Here is a 21,602-nt window from a genome sequence, read left to right as displayed (position 1 = left end):
TTTTAGGTCGACAGGCGACATTCTCGCGATATATCATATTGACTGTCGACTGATTTGTCGTGCGTCGAGAGAATGTCGCGAGAATGTCGAGTGTCGCGCTCGAAGGTCGACACACGACATTCTCGTGACATTCTCGCGACATTCTCACGACGCTCAATACGACGCGCGACAAATCAGTCAACAGTCAAGATTTTCTGCGATATTTTTTTTCTAAAACCCAGCGCAATATGCGACACTCAAAAATTGATTGTCGACTGATTTGTCGCGCGTCGAGAGGATGTCGCTTGAATGTCGTGTGTCGACCTCGAAGGTCGACACGCGACACTCAACTTGGCCCTATCCGGATTCCGTAGTCGACAGTCAAGATTTTCTTCGATTTTTTTTCTAAAACCCAGCGCGATATGCGACACTCAAATATTAATTGTCGCATGATTGTCGCGCGTCGAGAGAGCGTCCAGAGAATGTCAATTCGGCCCTATCCGGATTCCGTATATTACTGCAATAACAAATAACAAATAGTCGTACGTACTGCATATAATTGACCTTTCGACAGCGAGAGTGAAGCCACGCCCACCGATTTCAAGGGGGGTCACTCCGCCGAAGTCCGTCATAAAAATGGCTACGCGAATCGGCCGCATAAGTGAACCAAAAAGGCCTCATGGTATACCAGAAAGGCCATACAATAGTTTTTATTATCATTGAATAGTGGTGCTGAATATAATTATCATATCTATTAAATAGTCAAAACTTTTTTATTAGTCTACTTAAAAGCCGTTAAATTTATCATCAAAGTCGGCAAAATTATCGCCAATTATCGCATACAGTATGAATTGTTCGTTAGTCACAATATTTTTCCTTGAGTAATAGATGTTTCAGTTTTTTAATTAAAAGCCGTTAATTTTTGCAACCGATGGCAACATCGCAAATTTGGCACAGGTAAGTAAATTTATTATAATAGAAGACGAAGAACGTTTTTATTGAAATCCGATATAACACATATCTACAATGCGTTTGGTCAAAATGACCCATGCGCATTGTTATAATCGTATAACAAAGTCAAAGTCGTCAAAAAAGTAACATACACAATATATTATTATATATTATCATTTCCTCGAAAACTATCTTCTGCAATGTTTAAAATATAAAAAGTTGAAAGAATTTTCATGTACAAAAAAACTCGCTAATCAGACCGGGTTTTCAAAGGGTCATTCACAGTTTGCGGCATCTGTTTTGATAACGGATTAGTAGAAAGCCCACATATGGTGTAAAATGACACTTATTGGCCCCTATTGATAATTACTTGCGCATTTGAAAATAGTTTCTTAACTTACATTAAATTTGGAAGACTTAAACCGAAAGAAATAAAAAATGTTTTATTCTATGTGATATTATTAAAAATAATAACTGATTGTCTTTATTATTACGATTTCATTAGCATTAAAAAAATCTAGCAAAGTTTAAAATGTCTTATTTATTTGCCGACTGCATTAGAATGTCAAATTTATTTAACGTTGGCCACCTTTGAAAAATGGTTTTAAATGTTCCTTTCTAATTTGTCTATATAGAGGATAAACAAGTACAAAGTTATACTCTTTTTTATAACGTGTCCGTTGCAAAACTTACATTTTCTATTTTCGCGTAGTATCTTATTATAACGACTGTGTTTTGCTTTCGGGCGATCGCTTAATATGTTGAGATTAAGCTGTTCGTGTGGACGACCACAAAGACGAATCCAACGTTTGAATTTTTCAAGATTAGTACCCGGTTGAGGGAACGGAAAAAACGTACTTCCATCTTTTAACCGTTCTGGATACCTTGTGTCTGAATAACAAGTGCCATAACAGCACCTTTCAACCATTTTCTTTGTTTAAAACACAGAATTACGTATAAGCTTATGTGTCGGACAACGGCGAGTTTGACGGACAAAATGGCGGATAGTAACGGGCCTAATCTATGCTGTAATCTGATTGGTTAATAAGCCTGTCAATCAATCGGCTGTCGAAAGGTCAATGTTTATCTTTAAGCTTAATTTGCGCAATTTATAGTTCCGAGTTTCATTTGCGTGTAAGATATAATTAATTTCAAATGATAAAAATACAATGTACAGATTTACAACATTGTAGAACTAATAAGTACATAAATGCTTTAACTGTTTGTCAATTTTATATTAAAGCAAGATTGCTTCATAACTGTCAAATAAATTGTTGTTAACACTTAGCAACATTAATATAGCGTTTAAATCGTTAAATCAACATTTGATTTATTAAATTTGTACATAGTATTTTACTTTTCAACGGTCACAATCGTCTATTAACCAGATAACTCGCGCGTAAGAATAGCATGCGTTATCGATCCATCGATTTGCATACGGTTGAACACAAAATCGAAGTGTCAGCTTTAATGAAATCGAAGCCGATTCAACACAGACAAACAAAATTCGGATATCTCTTTTGAAGGTCAACCGCAATAACAGAGTAGTTAACGGATTTAATTTATGATGTTAGGAAAAGTCGTGATGTATAGTGCTTGTTAAAAAGTGGGCAGAGAAATGTTTTGAAAATATCTGCGTAGTTATAACAGATTTGAGAAATAAGTAAATTCAACCTGGAAGTAAAGCCTATAATTTGACAGTGTAACAGGCAAGTAAATACAAACATTATCTCGTGAAAGTTTACAAGCCGAACAGGTGTTTTTATTGCTTAACTACCGCTAAATGTAGGGTTCGACCGCTACTTAATGAAACCAAATGGAATGCAATTGGTATTTTAACGCGCGAATCATGAATTAATCACCCTAAAGACCAGTGGAATTTAAAAGCTTTTCACTTTTAACTGTTTATGTGTACAAAGGAACGCCAACAGTGTAGTTTTTTGTGAAATTTATAAGTCAGTAAGTAATACAGATCCACGATTTTTGAGTCTATCAAGTCATTTATTATCATTGTATATTATAAAACAATTGATCATTGTATTGTGCTGCTCAATATGTATTTGTTGTTATATAAATTCAGTCAAATTTGAATACGTGACATTTGATGAAACAAAAGCAAATTATGAATGAACCTTTTTGTAAACATGTAATCGAAAACTACGCTTAATCGTGAAGTTATTCAGGTTCGTTGAATTTATATAAAATATATGAATACAAGTATTAGAACACTATCAGCAAACAGTATATTAACATGTATACATAGAATATTAAAATGTTAGTTAAGGCGACATTAATGAAATAAAGATATGCTTTATATAAAAAGTTTTTATCTTTGTTAAAGCCTCTACGTCCCTTGCAAAATATTTAATTTTGTATAGGTGCAGGTACACAGGTGTATTTTATCCCTACCATTTTAAAAGCCATGTTATGATGCATGCTGAAGTCTTAAAATTGCTGGCAAAAAGAAAACATCGCCTCGATAATTCTTCTGTCAACAGGTGTATTGTAACGACATTTCTTTAAAGAAACCAAGTTATGATGCATTGAATAATATTTACATTTCAGGTGAAAAGAAAACATCGCATCGATAGTTCTCTCGACAATAAGCCTGGATAATAAAGCCATCGAAAAGTGTATGATACAATACTGCCTTTATCACCCCATCAAAAACAGATCGCGATCCGTGCAAAAATCGATCCAACCCAGAGGGCATGAATATTCGAAGCGCAGAGCGTACAATAAATACAATGCAAGAGGGCTGAAGAGATTTGTTAAGGCCTCCAAACGGTCGCTAAGTCCTTGTGGAATGTGTGTTTATTCGAGGACACTCTTGTTGCCTTAATGTGATAGTGTAAATCATACTATAGTTGTTAAATCAACGGATACATGTAACATCAATAATATTAATCTTTCGCGTGTGTATTGATAACGGATTGAAAGCACATTTGTTTCTTATCTAAGCTTTTATGATATGACCTCGTTCCATTTCAGTTCAATTGACAATATGAGATATATCCGAGTTAGTTTATCGAATGTATCGCGGAAGATAGAAACAGAACAGCTGTTATCCTTTGAGTGAATTGCATAGGATTTTATTTTAGAAAAGACCTGGACTTTTTTTCAAGGACATGTCGTCGTTTGATGAAACAGCAGGCGATGACTTGTCGTCTGCCTCTGGCTCCCAGGTGTCAGACGACACGAGCGTGACTGAGGATCCAAACTATACTATAGAGCACGACACAGCGTTCCAGCAAGCGCTCGGGCAGTTGGATGAGCTGCAGCTTGAACCGGATGCTAGTCTCCAGGAACTGGACGGAAATGACGTTGAGTCCGTAGGTGCAGACTCTACCGGAAGTAAAGACGAAAAGGCAGACGATAACGAAGATAGAGGCCATGATACTTTGAAGGATGGTGATAGTGGTAAATCTGTGACTGAAAACGGGAAGAAATCGGCGGTAAAACCAAAGAAACAGTCTGTTTTCGATCGCCTGAAACGTTTAACAAAGTTCGAAAAGAAACCAAAAGGTGCTAGAGATACGAATTTGTCAAAGTTTACTGGAGTTAAAGTTGAAAAGTTACCAGTGTGTTTTGTTGCGAAATATATTGGTCACATGGAAACAAAAGGAATTTTTGGTCTCGAGCATGTTCGAGAGCCGGTGGACGATCTGGTCGCGAAGATCAAGGACGACTTAGTGTCCATGGACCGAGTGGAGTTACCGCTGTGCTATTTAGTGTTCTCATCGAAGGGAATCGACGTCCGGGAACATCCGGCGAACAAGGTCAAGGACGGAGTCGGCTTTGGGTTACACCCCATCGATTTTATTTCATACGGGGTCCAGGACATGAAATACTGGCGCATCTTTACTTTCATAGTCGTTAACGAGTTGGGATACAAGAAAAAGAAGACGGAATGCCACGCGTTTATCGCCGACGCTAGCCAGAACGCCCGTAAGATGGCATTAGCATTGGCGGCGTGTTTCAGCGTCTACAAGAAGAAGCTGGCGGCGGAAGGGAAGACTCACAACTTTCGGGTAGAGCTCCGGCCGCCGGATGAGCTGTCCGGGAACATGCAGCATGACGTGGAAGCGTAGTGAATGCGTAGAGGATGTGTTGATGCGTATAATTGACTAAAAGAACTTGAATCTTTGAATCAATTAATCATGACTCGGAGGAAGACTCGATGCCGGCTGTTTGTTTTTGCCAGGTGGATAATGACGAATAATTAGCGGTGTCTCAATTAAACCTAGTTAAAGGTATTTTGTGAACTTAGCATAACGCTTATGCTTTTAATTAAGATCAGTATTGTTTATTTTGTTGTTATTACAACAATGCATCCGTCTTGTTTTAAATTCATTAATGTACCAGACGAAAAATATTAGAAATGCACGTGTTCATGGAGTTAATTTGTGTGCGGACACATTGTAAGATCATCTCTGTATGCATATTGCTCATATCCGCCATTTGGCTAAATCGGGCGTTTTAGTCAAGATATTGATCTTCCTTAAAGGGATCTTTTCACGCTTTGGTAAATTGACAAAATCGAAAAAAGTTGTTTCAGATTCGCAAATTTTCGTTTTAGTTATGATATTTGTGAGGAAACAGTAATACTGAACATTTACCATGGTCTAATATAGCCATTATATGCATCTTTTGACGATTTTAAAACCTAAAAATTATAAAGCGTTGCAACGCGAAACGATTGAATAAATTGGAGAGTTCTGTTTTTGTCGTTAAATTTTGTGAAACTACGAAGATTGCTTATATAAGGTATGAAATACTTCAAGCATATGTACTCGGCGGAATAGCTCAGTAGGCTAAAGCGTTTTTACTTCAGGACTCTGACAGGACTCCAGGGGTCACTGGTTCGAAACCTGGTCCGGGCAATGTTCTTTTCCTTTTTTTAATTTTATTCTCGATTTTTTACTGGAGCTTTTACGATCCAATAATTACATTTATCGATATAAAGCATTTAATGAATAAGTTAAAAAATGCCAAAATCTGTGAAAAGGCCCCTTTAATCTTATAGTAATGGTAAAAAAAATGTTAATAAGTAAGATCTATGTAGACAAATCTATTGAAATATTTAGTGAGACATCTAGTCGATGCTTTACTAAATAGAAAGTTGATAATATGGTATAGTTCTATGGTCAGAAAAAAGATTCTTATACAATTATTAGAAGCAGTTTAGCGTTTCTTTCAGCATATTTCGGTGCACATGAACTGCGTCGTGATAAAAAGGGGTATTATGTCATATGCGGCCATCGTAGCTTCAGACTAACCTGCGCATTCGCACATTGTTGACAGTGGCTACGATGTCCGCTTTACAGTCACGCAAGGTTTTGTTTTCTTCTTACCGGACATTATGTCTCCGCATCTGAGTAAACGGAGCGCATATCTAGAGCCACACAGTTATGTCCTTACGTCCATTTTCGCTCAGCGCGGCGCCTAGTCTCATTTATAAGACGCGCAAAGATGAGAGCGTCAATAAGTTGGACTACGCGGCGCCTATATCCTTGTTTCCTATGGGTTCCAAGTTAATATATCCACATGTTGTTTTTACATTTTGAATTATGTACATGATTGTTTGTCACTATTTAACTTTTTATCGAGTTTTTAATTAAATACACATGTACTGTTCACATGACGACGAAAGTTCTCAATCTGAAATAATCTCGCCTCAATACACTGATTTTTTCAACATCGTTTTCCATTGGTTGAATATTTTACATGATGACTTTATATGTAGAAAGTTCTTACTCATGATTGTTAAACTATTGGTATTTTATTCCATCTACAAATTATATTCTCCATCTAGATAAAAATTTCCGGCAAATTCATAAAATTAAAAATAGCCTGTAGTACATGTTGCTCATTACAGTCAAACAACAAACAAAAATGTTCGATTCTGAGTTAGGTAAGTATAAATGAGCCTTTTTCTGAGAAAACTGGGCTTAATGCATGTGCGTAAAGTGTTATCCCATATAAGCCTGTGCAGTCTGCACAGGCTAATCAGGGACGACACTTTCCACCTAAACTTGATTTTCGGTAAGTAGGAACTTCCTTGAAACTAAAAAAACTATAAAAGCGGAAATTGTTGTCCCTGATTAGCCTGTGCAGACTATACAAGCTTATCTGGGACGACACTTTACGCACATGCATTAAGCCCAGTTTTCTCAGAACGCGACTCAAATAAACACATCTGCACAACGGTGAAGCGAAACTTGTTCGCTTTTCATGTCGTCATAACTTATTGTTGAAATTAATATTCGAATATATTGTACAGTTTCAAACAGGCTATTTCGATGTCTTGAAATTTAACATTATAAAATATTTGCTTGTCATGTGCAATACGAATGATATATTAGTAATATGTAAACGTTTAATATAAAGTTCACGTACGTCATTAATAGCAAATACAAATTTCGTATTTACATACATCTTTATTGTTATAGAGCGAACTTTTGTTTTCGTGTGGCACATGCATATATATTCCAATATATATAGATATATCTAGTGTGTCGGTACTTATTGTTATTTCCATATAAGATTATTAAGTTATTTGTGTCAATAAACAAGATTAAAAAAAGTATTAAAAGTATTGTTACGATTATAGCTCTTGAACATAAATATTAAGATGATGGTCTGAATTGAAAATGCTAAGTGATGCTTGTAGATTTTATTTTGCATAAATTTAACTCGAAATGTCATATACACATTATAGTCCAGAAATGTTAAGTTTATATTTCTACAATTTTTGACATGTATTGTATTTGTGATTAAAAATCTGAAAATTGTTAAGTTCACTTTCCGGAAATACCGAATATTGTAGGACTTTCAGAACAGCTCATATTGCGTTCTTTTTAAAGACATTTATGACGAATAATCCTATTGTTATCAACGCTTTTGTAATTATTGTATTCATGTATATGATATTATTTGAGCAATAGTACAATACATGTATTATATATTCGTGTTTATTTGTTTTAAGTAGTTTTAAGGTAATTTGAGTGTTACTTTACCGTAGAGCTGTAAAGAAGAGGCTCACTTTTGAATGCCATGTTAGAATATTAATATCTTGCATCATTTGATATATTTTTCAACATAGGATTAATAACTTGCGGCATAAGATGAGCAACTTTGATCTTTGATTACCTTATGAATAATAAGTTGCAATTATTCGGTATAGTTGCAGCATTTTTCCCCAATGAATATGAGTATTAACAGAAATTGCCTTTGGCTTAAATTATACAAATGTGGTATTCAAGGTAAATTATTACGTATTGTTAAGGATATGTTTGAAAAGGTTAAGTCTTGCGTTCGCATTTGTAATACGTACTCAGACTTTTTCAGCTACGCTGCTGGACTACGTCAAGGGGAGGTAATTTCGCCTCTGCTTTTTTCTTTATTCGTGGTAGACCTAGTAATTTACAAAGTAATTTAGATTCAGGTTTATATTTTGAGGATATGTTGTTAATATTATTGTCATTTGCTGATGATATGGAAATTTTGGGTAAAACACCAGAAGACTCACAAAATAGCTTAGATAGTTTATATGATTATTGTAACTGTTGGGGTCTTGAGGTAAACACCCAAAAAACCAAGGTTATGGTTTTTAGAAAAAGAGACAGAGTACTTCCAAATGAGAAGTGGAGTTACCATGGGAACTTGTTAGAAACTGTAGATAACTTCAACTATCTCGGTACAATTTTTAATTACACTGGCAATTTCGCTATGAATCAAGAGCATTTAATAGGTAAATCATTAAAAGCATTAAAATTACTTATGTATAATTGTAGAACATATGATATTAAACCCAAATTACAATGCCAGCTCATCGATTCCTTTATAGGTTCAATATTGAATTATTCTGCCGAGGTATGGGGCGCAACTAAATCTAAAGAAATAGAGCGTATACACCTCAAATTTTGTAAAAGTGTTTTAAAGGTCAGTACTTGTAACGCTGGTGTATATGGTGACTTAGGAAGGTACCCGTTATATATTACTCGATATATTAGGATAATAAAGTATTGGTGTAAATTGTTACATACTGATAATATTATTATGAAAACGATTTATCGACAAAGTATATCTGATTGTTCAGAAGGTTATAATAATTGGGTACCAAATGTTAAACAATTGTTAGAAACATATGGCTTTGCTGATTGCTTTATAAATGGTGATAATCTTGATTGTAAAACATTTCCACATGTATTTAAACAAAGATTTATTGATACTTATAAACAAGACTGGCATAGCTCTGTTGAAAATAATAGTGTATTAGATTTGTTACAAAATTATAAAGATTCTCTGTCATATGAATTTTATCTAAATGTATTGCCAAGTAGTTTAAGGTTCTTTGTCACTAGAATAAGATTATCTGCACATTCCTTAAGAGTTCAAACTGGTAGATTCGGTAGGAATAGAATACCAAGAAATGAGCGATACTGTCAATGTTGTTACTCCGTCGATATTGAAGACGAGTACCATTTCACTCTTATTTGTCCTTGTTTTAGCAATATACGTAAGAAATATATTAAGAAACATTATTATGTACGACCTTCAATGTTCAAATTTATTGAGCTATTGAAAACTGAAAACAAATCTGTATTGATTAAACTTGCAAAATATATTAAAGAAAGCTTGGAAATTAGAAACGACATTACAAATGTTAACGAAAACTGATCATCCTCTTTACATGCTGTGTTATGTTATATTGAAATGTCCATTAATTCGTGTTTATATATTATACTGATATACGTGATGTTATCATATAATAATATGTGTATATGATGATGTACTATGTACAAATCAAATAAAATATCTGTTCTGTTCTATTCTATGAAACTATAAATTAACAGACAGTTGTATGAAATCTTCACGGTTGATGCGCGTGGCGCCTGTATAAATTATGTAAACGTGTACTTAATTGGAGCAGCGATGTGCCGTGAGCTAAATCATAGATATTATCTCGTCGACTTAACAGGAAGGAACTAAAATTGAGGATGTTGTAAGATTATTACTAAGATATAATGTACCGGTTATTTGTTAAAAATTAACGAAAATGTTTTGAATTCAACGCAATTTCATTCGTTCATAATAAGCACGAATCTGATTGAAGAACCGAAATATCGTTGATATATCCTAAATAAGCAAAGCTGTATCAAATATTTGGTAGTTTTTATGGTTATTCGATGGAGCGTTGTATCTAGGATAATATTACGAACAGCTGCTAACCAAACTAGCAAGATTCTATGCCGAATTTCCGGTTAGACAACAGGTAAATCAGGGATGTAAACAAACGATATATTGTGTTTGTAAAGGTCTCTTGGAACATTTAATAACAAAACTAGAGATCGGAGCACTATTTATATTGATAAATTTACTCTTAATATTGATGAACCTCGCTTTTAGAAACGGTGTTTAATGCATGTGCGTAAAGTGTCGTCCCAGATAAGCCTGTGAAATCCGTACGGGCTTATCAGAAACGACACTTTCCGCTTAGACAGGATATCCGTTTAGAACAGACTTCTTCTAAACAAAAAGTCAAAACAGCGTAGAGAGAAACGGCTGTTTTAGCGTATTATATTGCGGCTGCATACGTCCTTTTCACAATGTATAATAAGTAATTACGTCATTCTTTTTTATATTTTTTACCAGTAAATTTTGCTCGCGACAATCAAAACCATTGTACCGTAAATATCAATAAGGCAAATCACGCACTATCTTTCCTCGATTCTAATGTTGACTGTTATAGGCTTACTTTATAAATGCTATTGTCTTATATAGACATAACCCTGATTAAACGAAACATAAACCGGTATTTCATTTGAAATAGATGGACAGGTGTAGTACATTTATTCTTTACTCAAGAAGCAAGTGCAACGAAGGCGTGTTTCGTTTGTCTTGAACGACATGCAGCAGTTTATCGTATTTTTCGGCGAAGCTGTTTACCCCAGGTTTTTACCTTAAATGACATCGACATAACGCGAGCAGACCTGAATGAATGCACTCCGTTCATTTCATTGGCTGATATGAGCATAATCCTAATCACATAAAACGAATTTGAGCGAAAGATACGAATGAAAACCTATAGCTTAATGCCATTTGTCTTGCATTGTTAGACCAAAATTCCGAAAAAGTAGTGTCCATGACAGAAGAACAATCGTTTAATTATCTAGCCACACATGTGTGACGTGCGGTCGGTCAGTCTGAACATCTTTCCTGCAAGCAAGAATAGGCTTCCGACATTTTTAGATTGCTATTACGGTAATATCACAGCGTGATTTCAATTTTTTATCGGAAAGTATCATGGTTTGATGTTCAATTTACAAGGCGCAATGGGATTTTTTTAAAGATCCTTATCATGCGAAAATAGGACTTATACAAAATGCTGCCAACGTAGCTCCAGTTCAGCATGCGCAATCGCGCAGTCTTGTCAGGATATGCAGACTGAGGAGGATACTCAGTAGATAACACAAAGCCTTGCGTGCTTTTTTTATAGCGGAAAGCGCAGTCCCTGATCAGACTGCGCAAATGCATATGAAATAAGACCAATTTTCGCATGACGCGGATGTAACAGTGTTACTTGAATTTGTGGAAAGAAAAATGCGTCTTAATAAAATGTTTCGAAGTCGGAGAAATAAATTCATAATTAATAAGCCATGTGAGGACAAATATGACGTGGTGATAACACGTAGTTAAATTTGTATCTACAAACACTAGTATGTGGTTAAATATACGTGCACCTCATGACATACATTTCATGCGGTGGATATGCGACTTTTACGTGAAAAAGGGAACACAACAATACTTGAACCTTTGTTTTTAATTTAATAAATTAGAAAAGTAAATTGTATACCTTTATTTCAAAGTCAGGATATACGCTAAATACATTTTTAAAGATATTTTTTGACTGTTACTTAGTGCGGTTACACAAATCTCGCCCGGTGGTCGAGCGGTTGTCAATTATAGCCCATATACTATAAAATACCACAGGTATCAAACGAAAACACACATCGGTCAGGTTTAATATGAAGGTAACGCAACTTATTTATTATCGTAACAAAGACTGGACGGTCGTTTTCATTCGGTTATACAGTGATAGTCACTGTGAACCCGTATCAACTTGTAATGCTGTTGCTGGTTCAATAGTCCTGCGGCCGCAGAGTGCGTAATCTTGTCTTGTAATGAAAACATTAACTACTAAATGTATAACTAAAGATAATGAGCATTGTTATGGGAAAACGGGGCTTAATGCATGTGCATAAAGTCTCGTAACAGATAGAACAGTGCAGTCTGCACAGAGTTATCAGGTACAACACTTTCCGACTATACTGGATTACGACTAAAAAGAGACTTCCTTAAAACGACAGTCCATAAAAGCGGAAAGCGTCGTCCCAGGTTAGCCGGTGTGAACTGCAGCGGCTAATTTGGGACGGTACTACGCCAATTCATAAAGCCCCTTTTCCCATAAAGTGCTTCATCTAAACCATTGACCTTAAGTACTCCACGTTGCCCTTACATGTAGCAATCATATCTTGTGCGCGACACGCTGTCTTTTTAAGGTTAACACGTTTGCCAAGTTGTTTTGGAAAGCTTGAATGCATTTGCAAGTAAAATGGACTGCAGCGTCATCTCTGCCTCTTTAATCATGTTAAAAACTTATATGGACAAATAAAACTTACACTTCACAAGAAACATGGCTATGCAACGAAACCAGGTTTTGAACGGTTAACCAAATAATAGAATTTGATTTATTGCCCCCAAGCTATGTCGTATGGGAGCTATCTACAAAAAATCAGCGCAATAGATTTATCAAGTGTCTTTATTGAGCGGAAACCGTGATATATATTTTCATTATAATGACCTTGCCCTAACTGACTACGAATGCAATTCCAAGCCAGATGTGCATGTAAGCAACTGACACACAATTATTGGGCCAAACCTCATCCGAACTCAAGAAAACCGTATTTCATATTTTACCAGCATTGACCTTGAGCCTGAAAAGTTTTCTATTTTTAGTAACAAGACCTCTGACCATAATCTGACTGGCGTGAAATGCGATTTTAAACTAGGTCTGCGTGGAAACTACCTTGAACAGACAAGCAATCCAAAGCTAGGTCTTTATGCAAGCTTGCTATATCCAAATTTGCATCAAATTTATAATTCGAAAGCCCTCCGACACCGCCGCCCATTCTGTCATTCGGAAGCTCTCTGACACCGCAGCCCGTTTTTCCGCCGACCATACCCAATCAAATAACTAAAATTGTCAACTTATTTTTAAACCTTGTTAAAATGTTAAGGAAGTATGTGTAATTGTCGCCTTTTTGTCTGATGAATGGTAGAGAGCTCGAGCAATGTGCCCCCAAATACATTTATCATTGATCATCAGGAAGTAAAATGGTATGAACTAGCAAATTAATTGATTTGATATACCCGCCAATTATATCTAAGCGCCCATGAAGATTTATCTATATATAGTTTCTGAGATATAGCCCTTACACAATTTTGTGGCAGACGGATGGACGGACAGATGGACGGACAAACAACGGCAATTCTTTGGCCGGGGATAAAAATAAGGATGGTTATCAAGTTACTTTTTAGTTTATTATAAAACATATTTACTGAAGGATAATACAATATGTTTTAAGTTCCAGAATTCATAGAACATCATGCAAATCTGATAGTCACTTATAACTAACAATGGGAACATGTTCAAATTTGGACTGATTTATTACACACACCTCATTATAACACATTAAATTATGTGTAAACCACAACAATCTTTTTAAGAAATTGCTATGTGTAAAAGCCGATACTGTAAGGTTTACTGGCAAGTGAATGTGAATACCCCAAAAGCATCAGTAACATGTTTCTAGATTATATAGATTTTGATTAAGCACGGTTTTATTAGAAAGCATAGACAAAAGTGGAAAAACAATCAAGCCCCCCCCCCATCTCTCTTTCAAATTTTGCACAATTAATGTAGGCAGGGACTTCCATAAAAATAGGTTTCCGATGTATGCGAAACTTTTTTTCTGAAGAAGTTTAATACTAATCCTATAAATATGAGATCGATATACATCAATATTAATCATATACATCAATATTAATCGGTAGATTACATATAATTATTTTGACTTGTTCAATACATGAATATATATATAACTGTCATACCTTTATGTTTCAAGAATTGGATCGACCAAAAATGCAAAAGCCAACAAAAATACAGCATCAATGAGAATATTTTGCCAGAGGTAAAAACATATACTAGTATTCTGAAAGTAAAATGTGGTATTTGTTATACAAAAGATTTTCAACTTTTAATAAATGTATAAGTAACATAAAATACAATACAGTAAAGGCTTAACAGAGAAAATATTGAACATCAAAACATGAACACAATTGTGATGAACAAATGTAAGATAAAATGCACATACATTCTGCATGGAACACATGGTGAAATAAGTTATAAATATCATTATAAACACAGATATAGGCCGTGCTTTGTGAAAAGGGGGTTTAATGCGTGTGCGTAACATGTCGTCCCAGATGAGCCTGTCCAGTGCGAACAGTCTAATCAGGGACAACACTTTTCGCTTTATTGTAATTTTTGTTTAAAGATAGTCTCTTCTTAGCCAAATTCAAGTTAAGGCGGAAAGTTTCGTCCCTGATTAGCCTGTGCAGACAGCACAGGCTAATCTGTGACAACACTTTACGCACACGCATCAAACCCCCTTTCCACAGAGCACTGCCCAAATACTGATATCTTTTGTGAACACATTATTGACATTTTACAGCCAGGAGCCAGTTAACCCTTTCCCACTCAGCAGCAAAGTGAAAATGGCTATGTGTAAGCATAAAACCAGAACAGCCTGCGAGTAACTAGCTCAGGTGAGCTAAAAAGTGAAGATGAATGGGAAATTTCATTTAAATTAAATTAATTTTGGATTTCTACTAGATTTCAGCTTAAAATTATGTTCTGCATCATTTTTGGACATAAAAGAACCAAGAATCGATTATATTTGCAGCCAGATATTTCTTGCAGTTGGTCGCACATGTTTGTTTGTAAACAAAAGCCAGGTGGCATAAATGCAATACCGCCAGAATGGTGGACCTGAGAGAATACAGGGTGTGTGTATAAGTTGTGTTCAAAGTGTGACATTCATTTTTCCACCTGATATAGTTGTATCTTTTAAAACTGATTGATTTCATTCTGAATGGTTGATAACATTCCCAATTAATGTTAGGTTGCAAACAATTCATCATTTCCTATCGGACTGCTATAGGTACTCAGCCGAAATAACAAGAAACAAATGTTGCCTTTACAGTCTTGATCAGAAAGGATAAGTGAAGAAAGGCTTGGTAAATCAGAACCAACTTAATGTGATGAAATGAAAAACAAGGCTATTGTCAAGCAATATGGTCCCCTACCGGCTCCACCATTGTCAGAAATTCCACCATTTTTAGAATTTTTTTTTGGTTGTCATAGCAACCTCAATTTTTAAAGTAGGAACAAAATGAAATGACGTGCATAATGTCCATATTGCGATCTATCCATGTTGCAAGTTTCATGAAAAAATATTAAGAACTTTTAAAGTTATCGCAGGATCCAGAAAAGTGTGACTGACACACAGAGCGCAAACCATAAGTCCCCTCCGGTGAAACCGTTAGGGGACAATAAATACAGTAAATAAATGCAAAGTTGGCAGCATGAATCTAGCAAATGCACAGGCTGTTGTGGAGCTACGCTGGCTGCATGTGACATAAGACCCATTTTCACATTGGCCCAGCTAATAAATAAATGCAGAAAGATCAGTCTCCGGATATTGTAGGCAAGATATATCACATGATGATTGGGCTAACAACATAAATATAAAATAAAGTTTCTTTTACACTTATCTAATAAGCAGGACGTAAAACATCAATTTCAAACTGGTTTTAATTTATAAAAGGTTCTTGCTGTGATGCTACCTATTTTAGACTGTATGCATGCTTGATGAGTATAATGGTATCTAGATATACAATGAACCTTCCCAGTTCTGAAAGATGTACATTCTTCTTATACTTCTTGTTAACAGCTGCATTCACATAATTAACATATCAAGGATTTAAATGCAAATCAATTAACGGCCATTATAAAATGAAACTGTTTCAAACAAAATACATCAAAAGTTCTAAATGGAAGAGTAAAACATGAGCAACAAAAAACAAGAGGGCCCGAATAGCCCAAAGTCGCTCACCTGAAATTCAAAGGAAATGACCTGTTCTGTGTTTTCTGTATCATAAGAAAACATGTTCTGACCAAGTTTTATGAATTGAACTTTAAATGTAACTTTTAGAGTGCTAACAAGATTTTACTTTAGCCATATAAGGAAAAATGCCAGCATCCTGGCGACCATGTGTTTCAACCAACTGGAACCATTTTCAAACTCACCCAAGATATCATTAAAAAATGTTTTGACCAAGTTTCATGAAGATTGGACAATAAATGTGACTTTTAGAGTGTTAATTTATTTTTTACAATAGCCATTAAAGGAAAAATGCCCTCCCCAGGCGGCCATGTTTTTCAACAAATCAGATATGATTGGGACAAATCGTCTGCAAAGTTTCATGACGATCAAAGAATTAATGTGGCCTCTAGAGTGTTAACAAGGTTTTACTAAAGCCATATAAGGAAAAATGCCCCGCCCCCTGGTGGCCATGTTTTTCAACAGAACAGAAGCATTTTCTAACTGATCCAAGATATCATTAGAAAAAAATGTTCTGACAAAGTTTCATAATGATTGGACAATATATGTGACTTTTTGATTAACAGTTTTTTACTATAGCCATGCAAGGAAAAATGCATCAAACTCTGGCGGCCATGTTTTTCAACCAACTGGAACCATTTTCAGACCAAGTTTCGTGAAGTTAGGACAATAAATGTGGCCTCTCAAGTTTTAACAAGGTTTTACTACAGCAATAAATTTTTTTTTTTTTTTTTTTCCAAAATTAGATGAGCTAAAAATGCCTCGCCATTCCGTGCCATGCCCCCTGGTGGCCATGTTTTTCAACACACCTAAACCATTTTTAAACCTGTCCAAGATACAATTTGGACAAATCTTCTTACCAAGTTTTATGATGATTGCAGAATAAATATGGCCACTACTGTTTCAAAAGGTTTTACTATAACCATATAAGGAAAAATGCCCCACCCACTGGCAGCCATGTGTTTCAACCAACCAGAACCATTTTTTACCTCGTCCAAGATACCATTGGCACAAATCTTCTGGCCTAATTTCATGAAGATTGGACAATAAATGTGGCCTCTAGAGTGTTAACAAGGCAAATGTTGAAGCACCACAACGCACAAAGGACTAAAGGCGATCACAAAAGCTCACTATGAGCACAAAGTGCTCAGGTGAGCTTATACAAATATGGCCTATATGGGAAAACACAACGAACATGTATTACTGGTAAATCCCATTTTACCAGAGCCAGACTCAAGGTTTTTATGGAACTGAACCAAGGAACAGAATTGGGTGTTGAAAACAAAACCCATCATAAGGGTGAAAGGAATCAGCTTGTTTGATACTTTTTCACAAAATCTGCTATTAGATTATATAGTAATGAACACCTAATCACTATATAATCCTTATTTAGGAAAAACTTAGCTTAAACCTGTGCAGTCTGAACAGGCTACTCAGGGATGACACTTGTCGCGTACACTACATTTTTGTTAAGAAAAGACATCCTTTAAACAAACAAATTCCATAAAAGCGAACAGTGTCATTCCTTATTAGCCTATAGCAGACTGCACAGGCTAATCTCCTGAGAAACATGCACATGGATCAAGCCAATGTTGCTGATAGCAAGGCTCTATCAAATGAGTCGTTTTCTGAGAAAACAGGACTTAATGCATGTGCGTAGTGTAATCCCAGATTAGCCTGTAAAGTCGGCACAGGTTAATCATGTACGACACTTTCCACCTTAACTGGATTTTCGTGTAGAAGAGACTTCCTTTAAATGAAAAATACCATAAAAGCGGAGACTGCACAGGCTAATCTGGGACGACACTTTACGCACATGCATTATGCCCAGTTTTCTCAGAACGCGACTCAAATTATGAACACTAAATAACCGTATTGCATTAACATAACTCATCATCTAAAGGAACTAACAATGCTTATGAACAATGTTTCAGGCAATTAAAATTAATCAATACATGAACATTGTTGTACAAAGCAACAAGTGAATGACTGACAAATACAGTAAAACCCTTGAAGAGTGAATTTAGAAACAATGAGAATTTTGTATTTTTCAAATAACATAACTATGGTTGAAACAAAATTGTTACAAGCATTAGCAACCCCTTAAACAGCAAGGGCTGTTTGTAAAACATGCATGCCCCCATATGGGCTGTCAGTTGTCGAGGCAGCCATTGTGTGAATACGTTTTTTGTCACTGTGACCTTGACCTTTGACCTAGTGACCTGAAAATCAATAGGGGTCATCTGCCATTCATGATCAATGTACCTATGAAGTTTCATGATCCTAGGCATAAGCTTTCTTGAGTTGTTATCCGGAAACCATTTTACTGTGTCGAGTCTTCATGACCTTGACCTTTAACCTAGTGACCTGAAAATCAATAGGGGTCATCTGCGAGTCATGATCAATGTACCTATGAAGTTTCATGATCCTAGGCGTAAGCGTTCTTAAGTTATTCTCCAGAAACCATTATCAGGGGTGTCAATTGTCCCAAATTTGAAATCCGGAAAATTAAGCCGAGAGTCTGAGGCCGTAGGATAAGGGAAATAGAGGGCTGAACCCCCCAAGCCCTAGCTTATTGCACTTTTTTATAGTCTTTCAAGGTGCAATTTCTGGTGAGTACAATGCGAAATATTATCAACCAAACCATCCGTAACACCGCATGTGTATTCGTCATTCTATACAAATGTTATAAAGAACGTCAAAAATAAATTAAAATCAACCAACCATTCCGTATCTGAAAACGACTGTCCAAAAACATGTCGCAATACATCATTTGCACATGAAATAAAATATGCATATAGTTTGACAGCAGAAAATGAAAACCAGTAACCAGTAACCTAGCAAAATGCAGTCAATATATAATTTGGTTAACATATTGTTTTAAAATGTGATATTGCAGTTCTTTACTTTTCTTATAGATACGTAATTAAAAATTTCGAGACGGCTGACATTTGCAAAGTTCCTAGAATTGTACAGTTTTCGCAAAGTAGCGAAGAGGTTTCGTCACTTACTGCTCATGTCAGTGCCAGCTGTTTACCAATCAGAAAGCAATAAATAAAAGACAAAGCAAAATCGGTTCCAAGCGCAATTTTCCGCAATGTCGACAAGGCTATATTAATTTTGTTTTCAAATGATCCCGCACTAAAAGGAATTGTCCCTACAGCCACCACCCTTAAACAAACTCATCGGATAAACATTCATAAAAAAAAATCAACCCTTGACGGCTCAAATCCGGATTTCCGGATTAATCCGGAAAATTGACACCCCTGCATTTCGAGTCACCGTGACCTTGATTTTTGACCTAGTGACCTGAAAATCAATAGGGGTCATCTGCGAGTCATGATCAATGTACCTATGAATTTTCATGATCCTAGGCGTAAGCGTTCTTGAGTTATCATCTGGAAACCATTCGGTGGACGGACCGACATGTGCAAAACAATATACACTGCAACTCCAATATATCACGGTCCGTTATATCGCGTTGTCCAATATATCGCGAATCGGCTATGGCTCCCAAAAATCTGACGAGCATAATCCTTAAATAAAATGTTTTTATCTGAGAATTTGATGCATTAAAATCCGTTTCAAGCAAGTATTTTTCCCTTTTTTTCACCAACTTTAATCCAACAGTCATAATCCAGTTTTGACCAGATTGTTTGCTTACATTGTACATCACATTAACACCTGTGTACTGCCATAAACAAAAGACCCATTTGTCAAACATGACAGGTCATTTCGGGTGTTACAATTCTCTATTGAATTTGCTTTGAACTGCCGAAACGCACCAGTGCACACATGAAGGTGTACACAATTATAACAGTAAATGTCACAAGTCAATACTGACCTATCTCAACAATCTGTGTGCGTTAGATACAGTATACAATATAGATCAGTTAGTCACAATGCTCTACTATTAAACCCCATGCTGTGCATGCTTTTCATGAGAAATGAATGACGTCATTTTGTACATGGGGTCTAATTTGTGCATGCTTTCTTGAACAATAAAACTCGGCAATGTTTTTCGGATTAAAAATTTAATAATACGCATTTTATACTACTCACATGGAATAATGTTTTGTGTTATACCAATTAATGACATATGGATATAACACAAACTTGAATAAGGTTGGTAAATAGCGTGTTTTGAGATTGCATAATGATGCTAATGTATACATATACATGCATACATAAACTGACAATTTATATCGCGCGCCGGATATATCACGGTCGCGATCTTTGGACCCCTTCAACCGCGATATATTGGAGTTGCAGTGTACCCCCTCTTCTTCGAAGGTGGGCATAAAAACATGAATGCATAGACACAATGGAAGAATATTTTTTTATTGGCACACTGATGTGATGACATCAAATGAGCCTTGTTCTGGAAAAAGTGGACTTGTGGGAAAAGTTTCATTCAAGATTTGTTTTGCAGTCCACACAGGCTTACAAAGGACGTCACTCTCTACATATACGTACTGGATTTTAGCTAAGAAGAGACTTCCTTTAAGCGAAAATACCATAACAGCTGAAAGTGTCATCCTTTTTAATGCATGTGCGGACTGCACAGGCTCATCTGCTAAGACATTTCACGCACATGCATTAAGCCCCGCTTTCCCATAACAAGACTCAAACAATGTAATTTTTTATCACTTTCTGTATGGGCCTCCTACACACTGGGCACACCTTGCCACGTCGTTTCAAACGTTTGGCGCACTGGAAACAGCAGACCTGGTGACCCGAACTTCCGTGTATCAGACTTGCGGTCTTCGGTCTTGTAAGACAAATCATACAGGGCTCATCTATGCCACTACCGGACTGTTTAGATGCCGGTTTCCGACGATCATCAGGGTCTGAGGCTGATTTTGTTTCAATGGCACCATTGGATGAATTGCCGGATGATGTTTCTAACAAAGACGCTGACACCATTTTGTGACTGGTGTTCAGAAATGAATAGCGTGTTTCCATGGCCTGGGATTCCTTGTCTACAGGCATCAGAGTCTGGTAAATGGACGCAGCAGTGGGAAGCGTTAATGATTTTGCTACGCTCTGAATTTCACGAGATTGTTTATCTTCCAGCACAGGTACATCAGATTTTACAGATTCCTGACTGGAATTCTGGGTCCCAATCCCAGAGTCAGACACACATTGCAGCTTCAGTTCCAGGCAGTATTTGGCATCTCGACCTTGGTCAAGGTCGTAGGGACCTGGTTGCCTAGGTAACCAATCAGTTCGTATTTTCCAGCACTTGCCGCAGTAACGCTGCAGTGGGTAGTTGACGTTGTTGCAGTCTGGACAGGACCAGTTATCCTGAAGAGAACAATACAATTGAAGATAACAATACATTCAACACAGAATAATCAGGGATGACACTTGAAGATAACAATACATTCAACACAGAATAATCAGGGATGACACTTTCCA

General features: G+C 36.2%; 2 protein-coding genes across 6 annotated transcripts in view; one reads left to right on the top strand and one right to left on the bottom strand.

The window, feature by feature from the left end:
* The window catches only part of LOC127860303 (uncharacterized), a 17,251-nt gene extending 7,490 nt beyond the window's left edge, over positions 1 to 9,761 (top strand). For 3 of the 4 annotated variants that reach the window (XM_052398309.1, XM_052398308.1, XM_052398307.1), the window contains exon 2: positions 3,496 to 9,761. In XM_052398309.1, the coding sequence (XP_052254269.1) occupies positions 4,059 to 5,021 (963 nt within the window). In that variant the 5' untranslated portion in view covers positions 3,496 to 4,058 and the 3' untranslated portion in view covers positions 5,022 to 9,761. Of the gene's footprint in view, positions 1 to 2,645; positions 2,890 to 3,495 lie in introns of those variants that run through there. The other variant, XM_052398306.1, reaches the window with a different exon arrangement.
* A 3,753-nt stretch (positions 9,762 to 13,514) lies between these two features.
* LOC127859463 (E3 ubiquitin-protein ligase Mdm2-like) overlaps positions 13,515 to 21,602 on the bottom strand; it is a 47,465-nt gene continuing 39,377 nt past the window's right edge. For both annotated transcript variants that reach the window (XM_052396851.1, XM_052396852.1), the window contains exon 10: positions 13,515 to 21,488. In XM_052396851.1, the coding sequence (XP_052252811.1) occupies positions 20,808 to 21,488 (681 nt within the window). In that variant the 3' untranslated portion in view covers positions 13,515 to 20,807. The remainder of the gene's footprint in view (positions 21,489 to 21,602) is intronic.

Source organism: Dreissena polymorpha, chromosome 15 (assembly GCF_020536995.1).
Source record: "Dreissena polymorpha isolate Duluth1 chromosome 15, UMN_Dpol_1.0, whole genome shotgun sequence".
Classification (NCBI taxonomy): Eukaryota; Metazoa; Mollusca; class Bivalvia; order Myida; family Dreissenidae; genus Dreissena; species Dreissena polymorpha.
Note: the sequence above shows the minus strand (reverse complement) of the source record. Positions and strands in the feature narration are given on the sequence as shown.